Source organism: Aotus nancymaae, unplaced genomic scaffold, assembly GCF_030222135.1.
Source record: "Aotus nancymaae isolate 86718 unplaced genomic scaffold, 86718_ANA_hifiasm-v0.15.2.pri h1tg000079l, whole genome shotgun sequence".
Taxonomy (NCBI): domain Eukaryota; kingdom Metazoa; phylum Chordata; class Mammalia; order Primates; family Aotidae; genus Aotus; species Aotus nancymaae.
Genome location: NW_026988494.1, coordinates 24,968,830 through 24,981,587, shown reverse-complemented (window position 1 = coordinate 24,981,587; position 12,758 = coordinate 24,968,830). Strand labels below are relative to the sequence as shown.

Below are 12,758 nucleotides of genomic sequence, written 5' to 3'. Positions count from 1 at the left end.
AGCAGCCCCAGATTCCTGTAAAACAACTTAAGTGGCCGTTACCATGGTGACATACAAATGTTATCCTTAAGGAAGCCAGCGAGGGTTCCATTCCAGTGATCTGCAGTGCGGCCTTCAGATACCTAGGGAAAAAAGTAACGATATGCAAGTGACCAAATCAGGCAGAGCAGGCTGAGTTTGGGGGGCCAAGTCAGATTCACCCCATGGTTTCTCAGAGGGAAAACGTGGGCTCAAGGAAACTGAGGGAACTCAGGAGAGAGTTGAGGCGTTTGCCATGGGGTCCTGGTGGTGTGTGGAGGACAGGCCAGGGGGAGGCTCATGGCCAGAAAACTGAGAGGACAAGAGATAGATCGTGCAGGACGTCAAAAGTGGGTACAAGGCCGGGCGTAATGGCTCACACCTGTAATCCCAGCACTTTGAGAGGCCAAGGCGAATGGATCTTGAGGTTGGGATTGAGACCATCCTGACCAATATGGCGAAACCCTGTCTCTACTAAAAATACAAAAATTAGCTGGGCATGGTGGCTCATGCCTGTAGTCCCAGCTACTTGGGAGGCTGAGGCAGGAGAAATGCTTGAACCTGGGAAGGAGAGGTTGCAGTGAGCTGAGATTGTGCCACTGCACTCCAGCCCGGTGACAGAGTGAGTCTCAAAAAAAAAAAAAAAAAAAATGCAGGCACAGTGGGAGGGAGTGGGCAAGAAAAGTGGTCAGAGTGGGGGATCAGGCTGAGAGCCCCTCTCCCTGCCCCTAGGCAGTTGGGCCTGGGCATGAATTCTCATAGTTCCTCCTTGTTCTCCCAAGAGATGGAGTCCTGGATGCAACTGAGAGATGGTGCAGTCCTGAACTAGCATGCCGTGCTTTCCTCACTGACCGCTGGACTCCGTAATAAAAGGTAAGAGGCGAGGCTGGGTGCAGTGGCTCACACCTGTAATCCCAGCACTTCGTGAGGCTGAGGCAGGTGCACCACTTGAGGTCAGGAGTTCAAGACTAGCCTGGCCAACATGGTGAAACCCCATCTCCACTAAAAGTACAAAAAAAAAAAAGAGCCAGGCATGTTGGCACACACCTGTAAAACCAGCTACTTGGTAGGCTGAGGCAGAAGAATGCTTGAACTTGGGAGGTAGTGGTTGCAGTGAACCAGATTGCACCACTGCGATCCAGTCTGCACGACAGAGCAAGACTCTTGTTTCAAAAAAAAAAAAAAAAAAAGTAAGAGGTATGTGTCTCCAGCAGAGGGAGCTCAGCCCCACAGAGAGGTTGAACTGGGTGGTTTGCTTCTGTGGGGCCCTTAGGGAGAGGCTCGCTGAGGACTGGAGGAACAGCTTTGGAGGGACAGGAAAAATCCAGGAACTTGCCTGACCCCCGCCCTGTCCTGATACCAAGGCTTAGTAAAATGACGATGCGTTTATGTGTCTAGGTCCCTTTGTCCCTCTTCAGAGGATTTTCAGACATTATTTACTCTTTGGGGATTCTTATAATAATGACGTATATATATTTGTGTATAGACACACATTTGTAAGTTTTTTGTCAAATCACAATTTTCTCAAGTCTTATCTATAAAACTTAATGCATTCAAATTATTACTGCTTTCCTTTACCTTTCTTGTCTTCCTCTAGGCCATTTTTCTCCTAGCTCCTCTTGAGTATTTTGTAGCTTTTTCATTTCTTCTTAACTAGAGCCCCATTATTTCCAAATTTGTGTTGGCTTCCTGAGGTCACTGTCCTCTTTTCTGCAAAGTTCTCATTTGCCCACATTTTTCTTCTGTGGGCCTGCCTGACTACTTGCTCAGTCTTACTCTCTAACGCTTCCTGTCCCGTTTGCCCACTGGAGCTTTCTAAAAGACAGTGGAATAATAGTCATTAAAAACATGTGAGAGGACAAAGCCGGAGGATAGCTTGAGGTCAAGAGTTCAAGACCAGCCTGGGTAACATAGTGAGACCCCTGCTCTATAAAAGAAAAAAAAAATTGGGAGTAGTGGTGGGTGCACCCATAGTTCTAGCTACTCTGGAGGCTGAGAGACCGAGGCAGGAGGATTGCTTGAGCCCAGGAGTTCAAGGCTGTGGTGAGCTGTGATTATGCCACCGTACTCCAGCTTGGGCAACAGCAAAACCCTATCTCTAAAACAAACAAAAAACGGTCAACACCATCTTGAATGTCTCATGTCTCAATCCCTGAGATCAACCAAAGACCTTTAAACTCATCAGTCTTCATCTTCCTTTTTTTTTTAAAGATGGGGTTTCACCATGATGGCCAGGCTGGTTTTGAACTCCTGACCTCTAGTGATCCACCCACCTCGGCCTCCCAAAGTGCTAGGATTACAGGCGTGAGTCACCATACCTGGCCCAGTCTTCATCTTCTAATCTAGCTCTATCTTGGAAGGAGAGGCTTAGGACACTTTCTAACAGCTTCCTGTTGTTCCTCTGCAATCTTCTACTCTGCCCATACCCATTATGGCTTGTCCTGTACCACGGGGCAAGGAAAGCTGGGAATTAAACTGAAAGTTAACGCCCAAGTCCCAACCTGAGGCCTAGGTCAGGGAAATTACATCATCCCTACCTGGTATCATCATTTTTTTTTTTTTTTTTTTGAGAGGGAGTTTTGTTCTTGTTGCCCAGGCTGGAGTGCAATGGCGTGATCTCGGCTCACTGCAACCTCTGCCTCCCAGGTTCAAGCCATTCTCCTGCCTCAGCCTCCTCAGTAGCTGGGATTATAGGTACCTGCCACCACGCCCAGCTAATTTTTGTATTTTCAGTAGAGACGGAGTTTCACCACGTCAGTCAGGCTAGTCTTCAACTCCTGACCTCAGATGATCCGCCCACCACAGCCTCCCAAAGTGCTGGGATGCACCGCGCCCGGCCGCATCATCTTTCTCAAACAGCTTTCTGAAAGATGCATGCCTAATCAGCAGTCTGTCAGGACTTCTCTCCATCTCAGCTGATGGAAGAAGAAATAGCTCTGCTTTTTCTAACAGAACATGCACTGCAGAACTCGCCAGGGAATCCAACTTGCAGCTCACAGCAGTGCAAGACAGAAACACTTCCTGAAGGATATGAATTCCACTTACTTTTTCTAGATGCTGGCTCGCAAATTTGTCTTTGGAGTAAATCATATTAACAAAGAGTTCTAGGCCGGGCGTGGTGGCTCACATCTGTAATCCCAGCACTTTGGGAGGCCAAGGTGGGCAGATCATCTGAGGTCAGGAGTTTAAGACCAGCCTGACCAACATGGTGAACCCCCTATCTCTACTAAAAAACACAAAAATCAGCTGGGAGTGGTGGTGCATGCCTGTAATCCCAGCTACTTGGGAGGCTGAGGCAGGAGAATCATTAGAACCCGGGAGGCAGAGGTTGTAGTGATCCAAGATCACGCCATTGCACTACAGCCTGGGCAACAGAGTGAAACTCCATCTCAAAAAAAAAAAAAAACAAAGAGTTCTCTAGACACCCCCATTGTTTAGCACCTGATGCTAGCTGCCCTGGTCTACCTGTAGAACCCCTCTCTCTGTGCCCTCCAGCATGCCTTCCACCAGAGAGTGAGGAGTTCCCAAGGGTCGATGAGATGTTCCCAACCAGAGCCTTTCCAGGCCAGCTTCGGTATTTGGGTCCCTGCTCAAGGAGACGCAAGAGAGACTCTGTGCTGGCTCTGTTCTTTGAAGGGAAAACCTCACAGCTGCTATGGACACCTCACGGGGCAGCTGTTTGCTGGGCTTGGGCAGAGCCTGGGCACGTGGGCTGCAGGGTCCACAGGCACAGGCGTGAGACCTGGCTTGGTGTGTGATGAAGCCAGTATGAGACTAGGAGGAGGAAGGGCTGTGGGCCTGGACACGCTTCATGTTCACTTTTGTCCCAGGTCCTATCAGTGTTAAGGCGAGACTTTTTGTCCCTTTCTGGTGGACAGACCTGACCGGTTCACAGTGCTCTGCCATCAGCCTGCAGTGCCGGTGACAGGCAGGTAGGAGCCAGCCCGATGCCCAACACTGCGGTTGCCAGGGAGGCCCCAGGACTTGCTGGATTCCTTATATAGGACTCACCTATTTCCTTTACCTGCTGGTCACTGTAAGTGTTGGAAGTGGCCATGCTTCCCTTTTGTGTACGTGTTGCCAGGACATGCAGTGCTCCCCAGTGAGTTTACAGTCTCCTGGCAGGCGTCACACTCACCCCATCAGAGCCTTATCTTATTTTTCTTGCTCTTATTTTCCCTTCACCCAAACACTCTTTATTTATAAACTGTGGCATTGTGTATATATTTTTATAAGTCACCTCAAATCCTGTTTGGACAGGGCTGGACAGAAAACAAAAACGGGCTGGGTGCAGTGGCTCAGACCTATAATCCCAGCACTCTGGGAGGCCGAGGTGGGTGAACTGATTGAGCCCAGGAGTTCAAAACCAGCCTGGGCAATATGGTGAAACCCTGTCTTTACAAAAAAATACCAAAAAATTTAAAAATTGCTCAGCATGGTGGTATGCAATTGTAGTCCCAGCTGCTCAGGAGGCTGAAGTGGGAGGATCGCTTGAGCCCAAGGGAGGAAGGCTACAGCGAGCCGAGAACACGCCACTGCAGTGAAGCCTGGGCAACAGGGTGGAACCTTGTCTCAAAAAAGAGGGGAGGAGAGAGGGAAAAGAGGAGGAAGGGGGAAAAAATGACTTCATCAACCCTATGAACCCTATGTCTGGTGAGCCCAAGGCACGTATACACTCTTCATTCATTGTTCTCAGAATCAATAATGTGCCAGTTATCAGGGTAACCATGGAAACCAAGCATCTGGCCTGCTGGGGTGGGCAGGGCTCCTGGCCAAAGTACATTATTGATACTTGCATGAGAGTGTCAGACCAAGCCTTTATATCCTGGTCTCCCACAAGCTTCTGGACTGAGGTGTGGCTAAGGATCAACACACCTGTCTCTTATCTTTCACACTGGAGGATTTTCCAGGGTAAACAAGCTGGAAGGAAGCTGAGAGCCCAGAGGGTTCACCCACACTAAAGTATATGGTCCCTCGTGATTCCCAGTTTCAAACTTTGGTGTGCAGCTTGATCCTGGAGGCCTCTCCAGGATGGAGTCTGTGAATTTCTGACACTTGGCTTGCCACACACCCACAGGCTGCATCTTTACCTAGAATTAGAGTCCCGTGGCCTGGACATAGCAGCCTGTGACGTGGAGTGAAAACTCTTGAGTTGGTATATTTACCAAACTGAAGCCAAGGGCTCTGTGAATGCTTGTGGAGAGGAAGTCGACTGGTTTGGAGGCCCCAGCCAAGCAGCCACCTCCCCAACATCTCAATACAGACACACCCTGAAACAACCACATTTTGCTTTATTAGGCTTTCCATGGTAATATAACACAGAGTTCTTAAGGAATAATAAACACGAGACTTGTCTTTTACCATAATTATTTTGCCATTGAGACAGTGGTTACAAAAAAAAAGTACTCTTCTGGCTACACACTTTATCAGCTTTAGAACTGAAAGTTCCTCCACTCATGGGTCACAATCACAATTTCAAGGATTAAAAACCATCTATTCTTAAATCCTACACTGTTTTAGAGCATCAAGTCACTGCAGTTACTCAGTTCTGAGACACTGTCGATTTATTTTAGCATTTACATATGACATTCATTTAACAGACACACAAAGCAAGCCAACAGGTAAACATGCTTACACAGCCTGCAGAAATCTTCAGGTTTTAAATTGTTTTTTAAGAAAACAACCAAAACAACCAAAAATCACCATGACCCAGTACAGGAAAAACAGGAAGACCCAAGTGAATATAGAGCTGCAAGTGTTTCTGAGAATTGAAACAAAAATTTTTTTTCCAACTTTTTCAAATTTCCTCTAAGTGCAGGTGAGAAAAAAGCAAATATATTAAGTCAACCAATTATTTTTTTAAAAGTGCAATTTACCTTTAACAAATAAACAACAAAAAACCCTAAAACCCCAACCAGAACCCCAAAGGCAAAATGTGTAGAGAGACAAGGGTGATGATGGAATGACCTACTTGGTGATGTTAATGCTTTACAAAAAGCAGATTTGGTTTGTACAAAAGCTTGCAAACACAACATTGCTTAGAGAACCTGTAAACACGTTTGAAATATGATGCAACACAAGTCAGCAAGAACAGGGATGGGTACAAAGGAGCCAGCTAGGGGGAAAGGTGACAGAAGAGGAGGGGGAAGGATGGGGATGTGACATCGCCTGTGGTCTGTCTCTAAGGGGGTCCTGTTTAATTTCTCAGGTTTCCTCCCAAAACAGTTCTGATCTGACCTATTGTTCATAAAACAGATTTCTCCTCTTGCAAAGGAGAATGGACTTTAAGTTCCCCAAGGATTGTTTGAGTTTGTAGAGCCTCTATGTAGTGTGTCTTTTGAAATAATTGGACAAGAAGAAAATGTGGTTTTTCCCCAAAAATAAAAAGTTCCCATGTGTTCTAGAATCTCAAAAGATATTTAACCAGGAAACAGCAGGCCCTCGGGTCAGACTCCTGTGAGCTTAGCACTTCTGAACTGGTGACCTTGGTTGGCTTCACTTGGGTTACTGGGGTTCGGTGTTTAGGTCTGACCGTGACTTTAGCCAGATATCACTGCACAGAGGAAAATCTCTCTGGTTCTGCAGCCTCAGCCTTCTACACTTCTGGGCCCTGTCTGCGGTTCCACATGTGATAGTGTGGGTGAGACAGCATGGCCCATCCCTGCACCTGGCCAGGGTCCCAGACTCTAGCACACATCCTCATGATGGCAGGTGGGTAGCACCCGGTCCCACACGGACTAGGATGACACAGCACTACGCTTGCAATGGCAAAGGTTCAAATTCTTTGGGCAGACCCACTGATCACGATGAAATGATAGACCTGGGAGGTGAAAAGATAACGGGGAAGGGGAGGAAAACACTGTCTCCGAGACAAGGGTTGGAGGAAACAGAGAAAGAGGCAAACACGAAAATATTCATGAATTAAAGAGCTGGAGAAGGAGAGTGAGAGCACGCAGAAAAACGGTAAAAGAGGGGAGAAGGGAATCCTCAAAAGATTTAATCTGCAGCAAAATCTAGGCCAGTAAAGCAAGCCTGCCCCTTTATCCACAGCTGACCCTGGAGACTACAGAATGGCAATGTGGGCATGTTGGAGCCTCTCAGGACGGACGCGGTGAGTTTGCCAACCACCCGGAATGAGCTGGGTGATGACGTAATTGCATCATTAGGATGTCCAGTTCAAACCCCTTGTATTAATAAGGAATTAAACGTTCCAATTTAGTATTTAAAAAAAAAAACAAAGACTCCCCCACCCCCGGCCCCTCCCCAGCCCCACGAAGAAAACTTCTTAAAAATTTTTAAAAAGGAAAAAAAAAGGCAGCTCTGGGCAATTCACTTTATCTTCCCTCCCCCCATGAAAAGGAAGATGCTAACGGACTCTAGGAGGTTGAGGGTGAGGAAGACCCTCAATGGGGGCTGCTCTGTTCGCGTGTCTGAGTGCTGGGTGTGGTTCCGTGTATGAGCTTGGTGGGTAGGCTTGGGTGTGATACTCGAGATGTGTAGGGAAGTGTGAGCAAAATCAGTAGCTCCCGGTGAGAGATGGGGTGCAGAGCCCCAAGGGGGACCCCATGAACTGGCTGCTCCACAGTAACTATCACAGGCTCTTAAAAAAAAAAAAAAGGAAGGAAGAAGTCTCAGAATGTCCTCAGGTGTCCCATCCCCGGTCCCCAGTGGACAGCGCAGGCCAGGAGCTCTAGCCCAGGCTGGTGATGTTGGCACGGCCACCGGGGGGCGCCACGATACGCTGGGTGGTGCGGCGGGGAATGTTGTCATCAATCTGAGCGCCTGCAGGGAGAGGAGGGGAGAGCAGCTGGTGAGGGGCCAGGACACTCACATAAGCTCCTAATTGCAGGTAAAATCTCACAGCTCAAGAGGAAATGTGCTAGTTGTATTCTTTATTTTGGAGACAGGGTCTTGCTCTGTTTTCCAGATGGGAGTGCAGTGGCACCATCACAGCTCACCACAGCCTCTACCTCCTGGGCTTAAGCCATCCTCCCACTCAGTGTCCCCCTCGAGAAGCTGGGACCACAACCATATACCCCCACCTCTAGCTAATTTTTTAATTTTTTGTAAAGTGGGGTCTAAGTATATTGCCCAGGCTGGTCTCAACCTCCTGGGCTCAGGCAATCCTCCCACCTCTGCCTCCCAAAGTGCTAGGATTACAGGTGTGAGCCACCCTGCCTGGCCTCACATTCTTGTTCTTCTCCTAAAACCTCACTGCAGTTTAGAGTACAGAAAGGAGGTGGAGGCCGGGCATGGTGGCTCACGCCTGGAATCTGATGAACAGCACTTTGGGAGGCTGAGCTGGAAGGATCACTTGACTCTAGGAGTTTGAGAACAGCCTAGGCAACACAGTGAGATCCTATCTCTAACAAAAAAAAATAAAAAATGAGCCAGGCATGGTGGTGCAAGCCTGTAGTACCAGCTACTGGGCAGGCTGAGCTGGGAGGATCACTTGAGCACAGGGGGTTGAGGCTGCAGTGAGCTGTGATTGCACCAGTGTATTCTAGCCTGGGTGCTCAGTGACACAGTAAGATACTATTCTATCTCTCAAAATAAAAATTAGAAACTTTTCAAAAAGGAGTGAGCCTCATTGAGCCAAAGAATCAGAGACTGTATAAAGGCTGTTGGATCTATTACTGGAGAAAAGTAAAACTGTATATAAAATATCACTAAATCTCAGACTCTGTCCTGTTCCCTGTTCTGATGAGCCACATTGTCTGTGGCTTTTCCGAGGACACATCCCTCTCTGGCATTCTAGTCCCCTAACCCTACACATACAGTCACAAGTAGGAGGAACAATGACACCTTATATTCATACAGCCTGGAGGGATCAGATAACACTGACATGATTATACACATTTTAAAGTTCATTATTATTAAATGTTTTGTAAATTGGTAAACCATACATGGTACATAGGTAATTTTCTAAAAACCCATACATCCAACAACAACAAAAAAAATTCTTGGCTGGGTATGGTGGCTCATGCCTTTAATCCCAGTATCTTGGGAAACTGAGGCAGGTGGATCACAAGGTCAGGAGTTTGAGAACAGCCTGGCCAACAAGGTAAAACCCTGTCTCTACTAAAAATACAAAAATTAACTGGGCGTGGTGGTGTGAGCCTGTAATCCTAGCTACTCGGGAGGCTGAGGCAGGAGAATTGCTTGAACCTGGGAGGCAGAGGTTGCTGTGAGCTGAGATCATGCCACTGCATTCCAGCCTGGGTAACGAAGCAAGACTCAGTCTCAAAAAAAAAAAAAAAAAAAATTCTCTCTGGTTTAATGATTTCTTTAATAAGCCATAGGAATCTGTGGCCCAGGGAGCTGGAAGAGTGAAATGTTCTAGTCATGGGCCAAATAAAGGATGGGAAGGAAGTTTCAAATAGGGAAATTTAAAAATCTGAACCCTTGGCTGGGTGCGATAGCTCATGCCTGTAATCCCAGCAGTTTGGGAGGTCGAGGTGGGTAGATCACCTGAGGTTAGGAGTTCAAGACCAGCCTGGCCAACATGGTAATAGCCCATCTCTACTAAAAATACAAAAACTAGCCAGGCATGGTGGCACATGCCTGTAATCCCAGCTACTTGGAAGGCTGAGGCATGAGAATCACCTGAACTGGGAGGTGGAGGTTACAGTGAGCCAAGATCACACCATTGCACCCCAGCCTGGGTGACAGAGCAAGACCGTATCTCAAAAAAGAAAAATAAAATACATCTCCAGTGACCTGAGTCCCACTGTATTTCTCCCTTTGGGAAGAACGGGAATATTAGTCACTTCCATTTCTGTGTCCTTTCCAAATGCTATTACAGCCTCACCAGCACCAGTGAGCTGGCCCTGCAGAACTGGGCCCTCCCCAAGCCCCAACCCTACCAGACAAACTGAATCCAGACTGGTGCAGGTTCCGGACAGGTGGGGCCTGCTGCTTGGCAGGAGATGTCTTGGCTGAGGAGGCTGGAGTGACTGTCTTGGGCGTCACAGACACCTCACACACGGGTCCGTCGTACAGGCCACGAGGAACCCCTCTCAGCTCAGCCAGCTGCAAAACACAAGAGTCCCCCCAGCTCAGGCCACAGAGGACACCTCTCTAGAAACCCTCCTGGAGGGAGGATGGGCCTGTGAGCTCTAGGGATGGAGGGCTCTCCCTACAGACAGGTGGACAGGTGTGGTGTGGGGCCAGCTCTCACCCTGCCAGGCCAAAACTCCCCAGAAGGTCCAGTAACTGGTTAACTCTATAAAAACTAACACACCTTACCATTTTCCCCTCAAGGAACTTCAACTTTAAACCCTGTAAGAACCTCCTAAACATGTTGTGAGGAGGATCGGGTATCATGTTCAAGATTTGGCCCCAAACTTTCTTTCCAGTCACATTCTCCCTTTAATTCCCTTGTAGCTCCATCTCTTTCCTGCCTCACATGCCCTGAATACACTGTACATTTTCTATGCTCATGACACTCTATCAAATTCCCTCATCTCCCCTCTTTGACTTGACAAACTCCTACTTAACCTTCAAAGCCCAACTCAAAATGTCCTCTCCCCAGCTGCGGCAGTGGCTTCCTCCTTTGGGCCCTCACTCCACACTCCTCATCATAGCATATACCATGATCTCACTTTGCTAGTGCTGTGGACACGCTTGGCTCCGTCTCCAGTATTTTAAATACCAGGAATAAAAAACTCAGGCTCCCTCTTATTCCTGGAATCCACTGTACTCATCCTAATACTCTGTCTCAAGGTGCTTAATAAACGTCTGTGGCCTTGAACTTAATTCATGAATTAAAAAAAAAAAATTCATCAGAACAAAACTACTCACCCTGCTCCTTGCCTTGATACGCTTGTAAACAAAATCCGGGAAGGGCTTCCGGGGAATGTAGCGTCCAGAGCCTTCAGTGACATGCAGGGTGCCATCCTCCAGGACAATCTTCCCCTGGCTGATGACCACCAGCGGGGAGCCGCGGCACTCCATGCCTTCAAAGATGTTGTACTCGAGAGACTGGGAAGAGGGCACAGTAAACTCTAGAACAGATTCCACATGGATAAAAGAGAGACCCAGAGACAGGGGTCCTGTCCCACTGGGCACCCCCAGCACCCCAGGAGGCCCTTCCTCGCTGTGTCTCCATTTCCCTGTCTAGAATATGGAATAACTTTTCCTAACTCTCCAAATTAGAAAAATAATTGAACAGAATAACTCTATGGAAAGGATGCTTGTTTGTAAATGCTACACAAATATAAAGAAAGTGATTCCTCCTATTAACAGGGACCGTGTTCCCACCAACTCCAGCCCTATTCTGGTTGAATTCCAAAGGCCCTCTCTGACCAAGTTCTAAATTTAATCTAGAAATGAGCCTACCACAAGTAGGTTTTCCCACTGGCTAGCCTGGATTTCCAATCTGTTGGCGGTGTGGTTAAAATGAAGTCCCTAAATGAAAGGATTGTGGTCACTGAAGAGACATGCCTCTGATAAAATGATTGAGGGCTAGTTAATTTCCAGAACAATGGAGCTATCCTCTGGTTTCAAGTTTTTCGGGGTAAAACAGAGACACATTTGTGTGCCCTCTTGGAAAATAGGTGGGGTCTCCATATGGATGAGAGTCTGCGGTTGGCAATGAAGCAACAGAAAACAGGGGTCACTGCACCCTGCCATCAAAAACTCCATCCTGCAGCTTCGGCGCTCACCCAGGGCTCCTTCCCACATCCCAAATGCCTCCCGCTTCTTCCTGCCTGCTTGGTTCACGGGGACCAATGGCTGTGGCTGAGTCTGGACTGGAGGATTCATAGGTGGCTCCAACCATAAAAAGCACCCTGGGCTTCTGGGCAAGTTGAGACCAGATTATCAGCACTCAGGGAGCTGGCCTGTAAACAGAGAACTGTGCTAGCACCATGCAGTGGCTGGTAGCATGGAGCAGCCTCAGCCAACTAAGCAGCTCACATCGGGCATGGAAATGCACAACGCCCCGCATACAATCATCAGTGAAAACAGCCACGAGGGCTGTCAGTGCATTACTCTGAGTCTCAAAGAAGTCACGTGGAAGCTACCAAAGGAACCAAAGCAGAGAGGCGCCAGCAGGGAAGTGAAAAGGACTGCATGTGGATTCCAGAGACCCCTGGCTGACAACTGTCTTTCATCAATTCGAATATACTCATCCCTGAAGTCAGAATGTGTCTTACAGCAGCTGGAGCCATGCGGGCACTGCCAGCCTAGACTAAAAACAAGTTCTTCTAGGCGTATATGGGTTTGCTTATGCCACTGGGTTGGGGGGACTACCCCACTGAGGGCATTTTACAGTAAATGCTCAGCTCGGCATTGTTCTGGGCCACACAGGCAGTATGCATTCAGACCACAAGGCTGGACAAGCACCCACTTTCAGTTCAAATTCTTGGAGGAGACATTTTTCCCTCCTGGCGCCCAATGCCAAGGTCGAGGCATAAGGGATTTCCTGCGACCTGTCTGCCCAGCAGATGCACTCCCCAAAGATGCCGAAATAAACGCACGCTGGCCCGTGGCAGCCCAGTCTCCTCTGAGACTCTTCGTCTTGGGCATGCTTGCTTTCATCGTGACACATAACCTAATGGAATATCTTAAAATCGATGGCATCTCAGATACAGTAAAATCCAGAAGTTGTGTGACTCTGGGAGATCGCTTTAATCCTGCCTCAGCTTTAGTTTCTTCATCTGCCACCCTCCCGAGGTGTATGTGAAGATGACAACACAAAAAGTCTCATCCCTGGTGGTCTCGGAAATCACCTTTAA

General features: G+C 48.0%; 1 protein-coding gene across 3 annotated transcripts in view; it reads right to left on the bottom strand.

Moving 5' to 3' along the window:
- Positions 1-5,289: 5,289 nt before the first annotated feature.
- The window catches only part of DPYSL2 (dihydropyrimidinase like 2), a 139,687-nt gene continuing 132,218 nt past the window's right edge, over positions 5,290-12,758 (bottom strand). For all 3 annotated transcript variants that reach the window (XM_012435149.3, XM_012435150.3, XM_064368713.1), the window contains exons 12-14: positions 10,822-11,001; positions 9,885-10,050; positions 5,290-7,800 (exon numbers count right to left, since the gene is read on the bottom strand). In XM_012435149.3, coding sequence (XP_012290572.2) covers positions 7,709-7,800; positions 9,885-10,050; positions 10,822-11,001 — 438 coding nt within the window. In that variant the 3' untranslated portion in view covers positions 5,290-7,708. The remainder of the gene's footprint in view (positions 7,801-9,884; positions 10,051-10,821; positions 11,002-12,758) is intronic.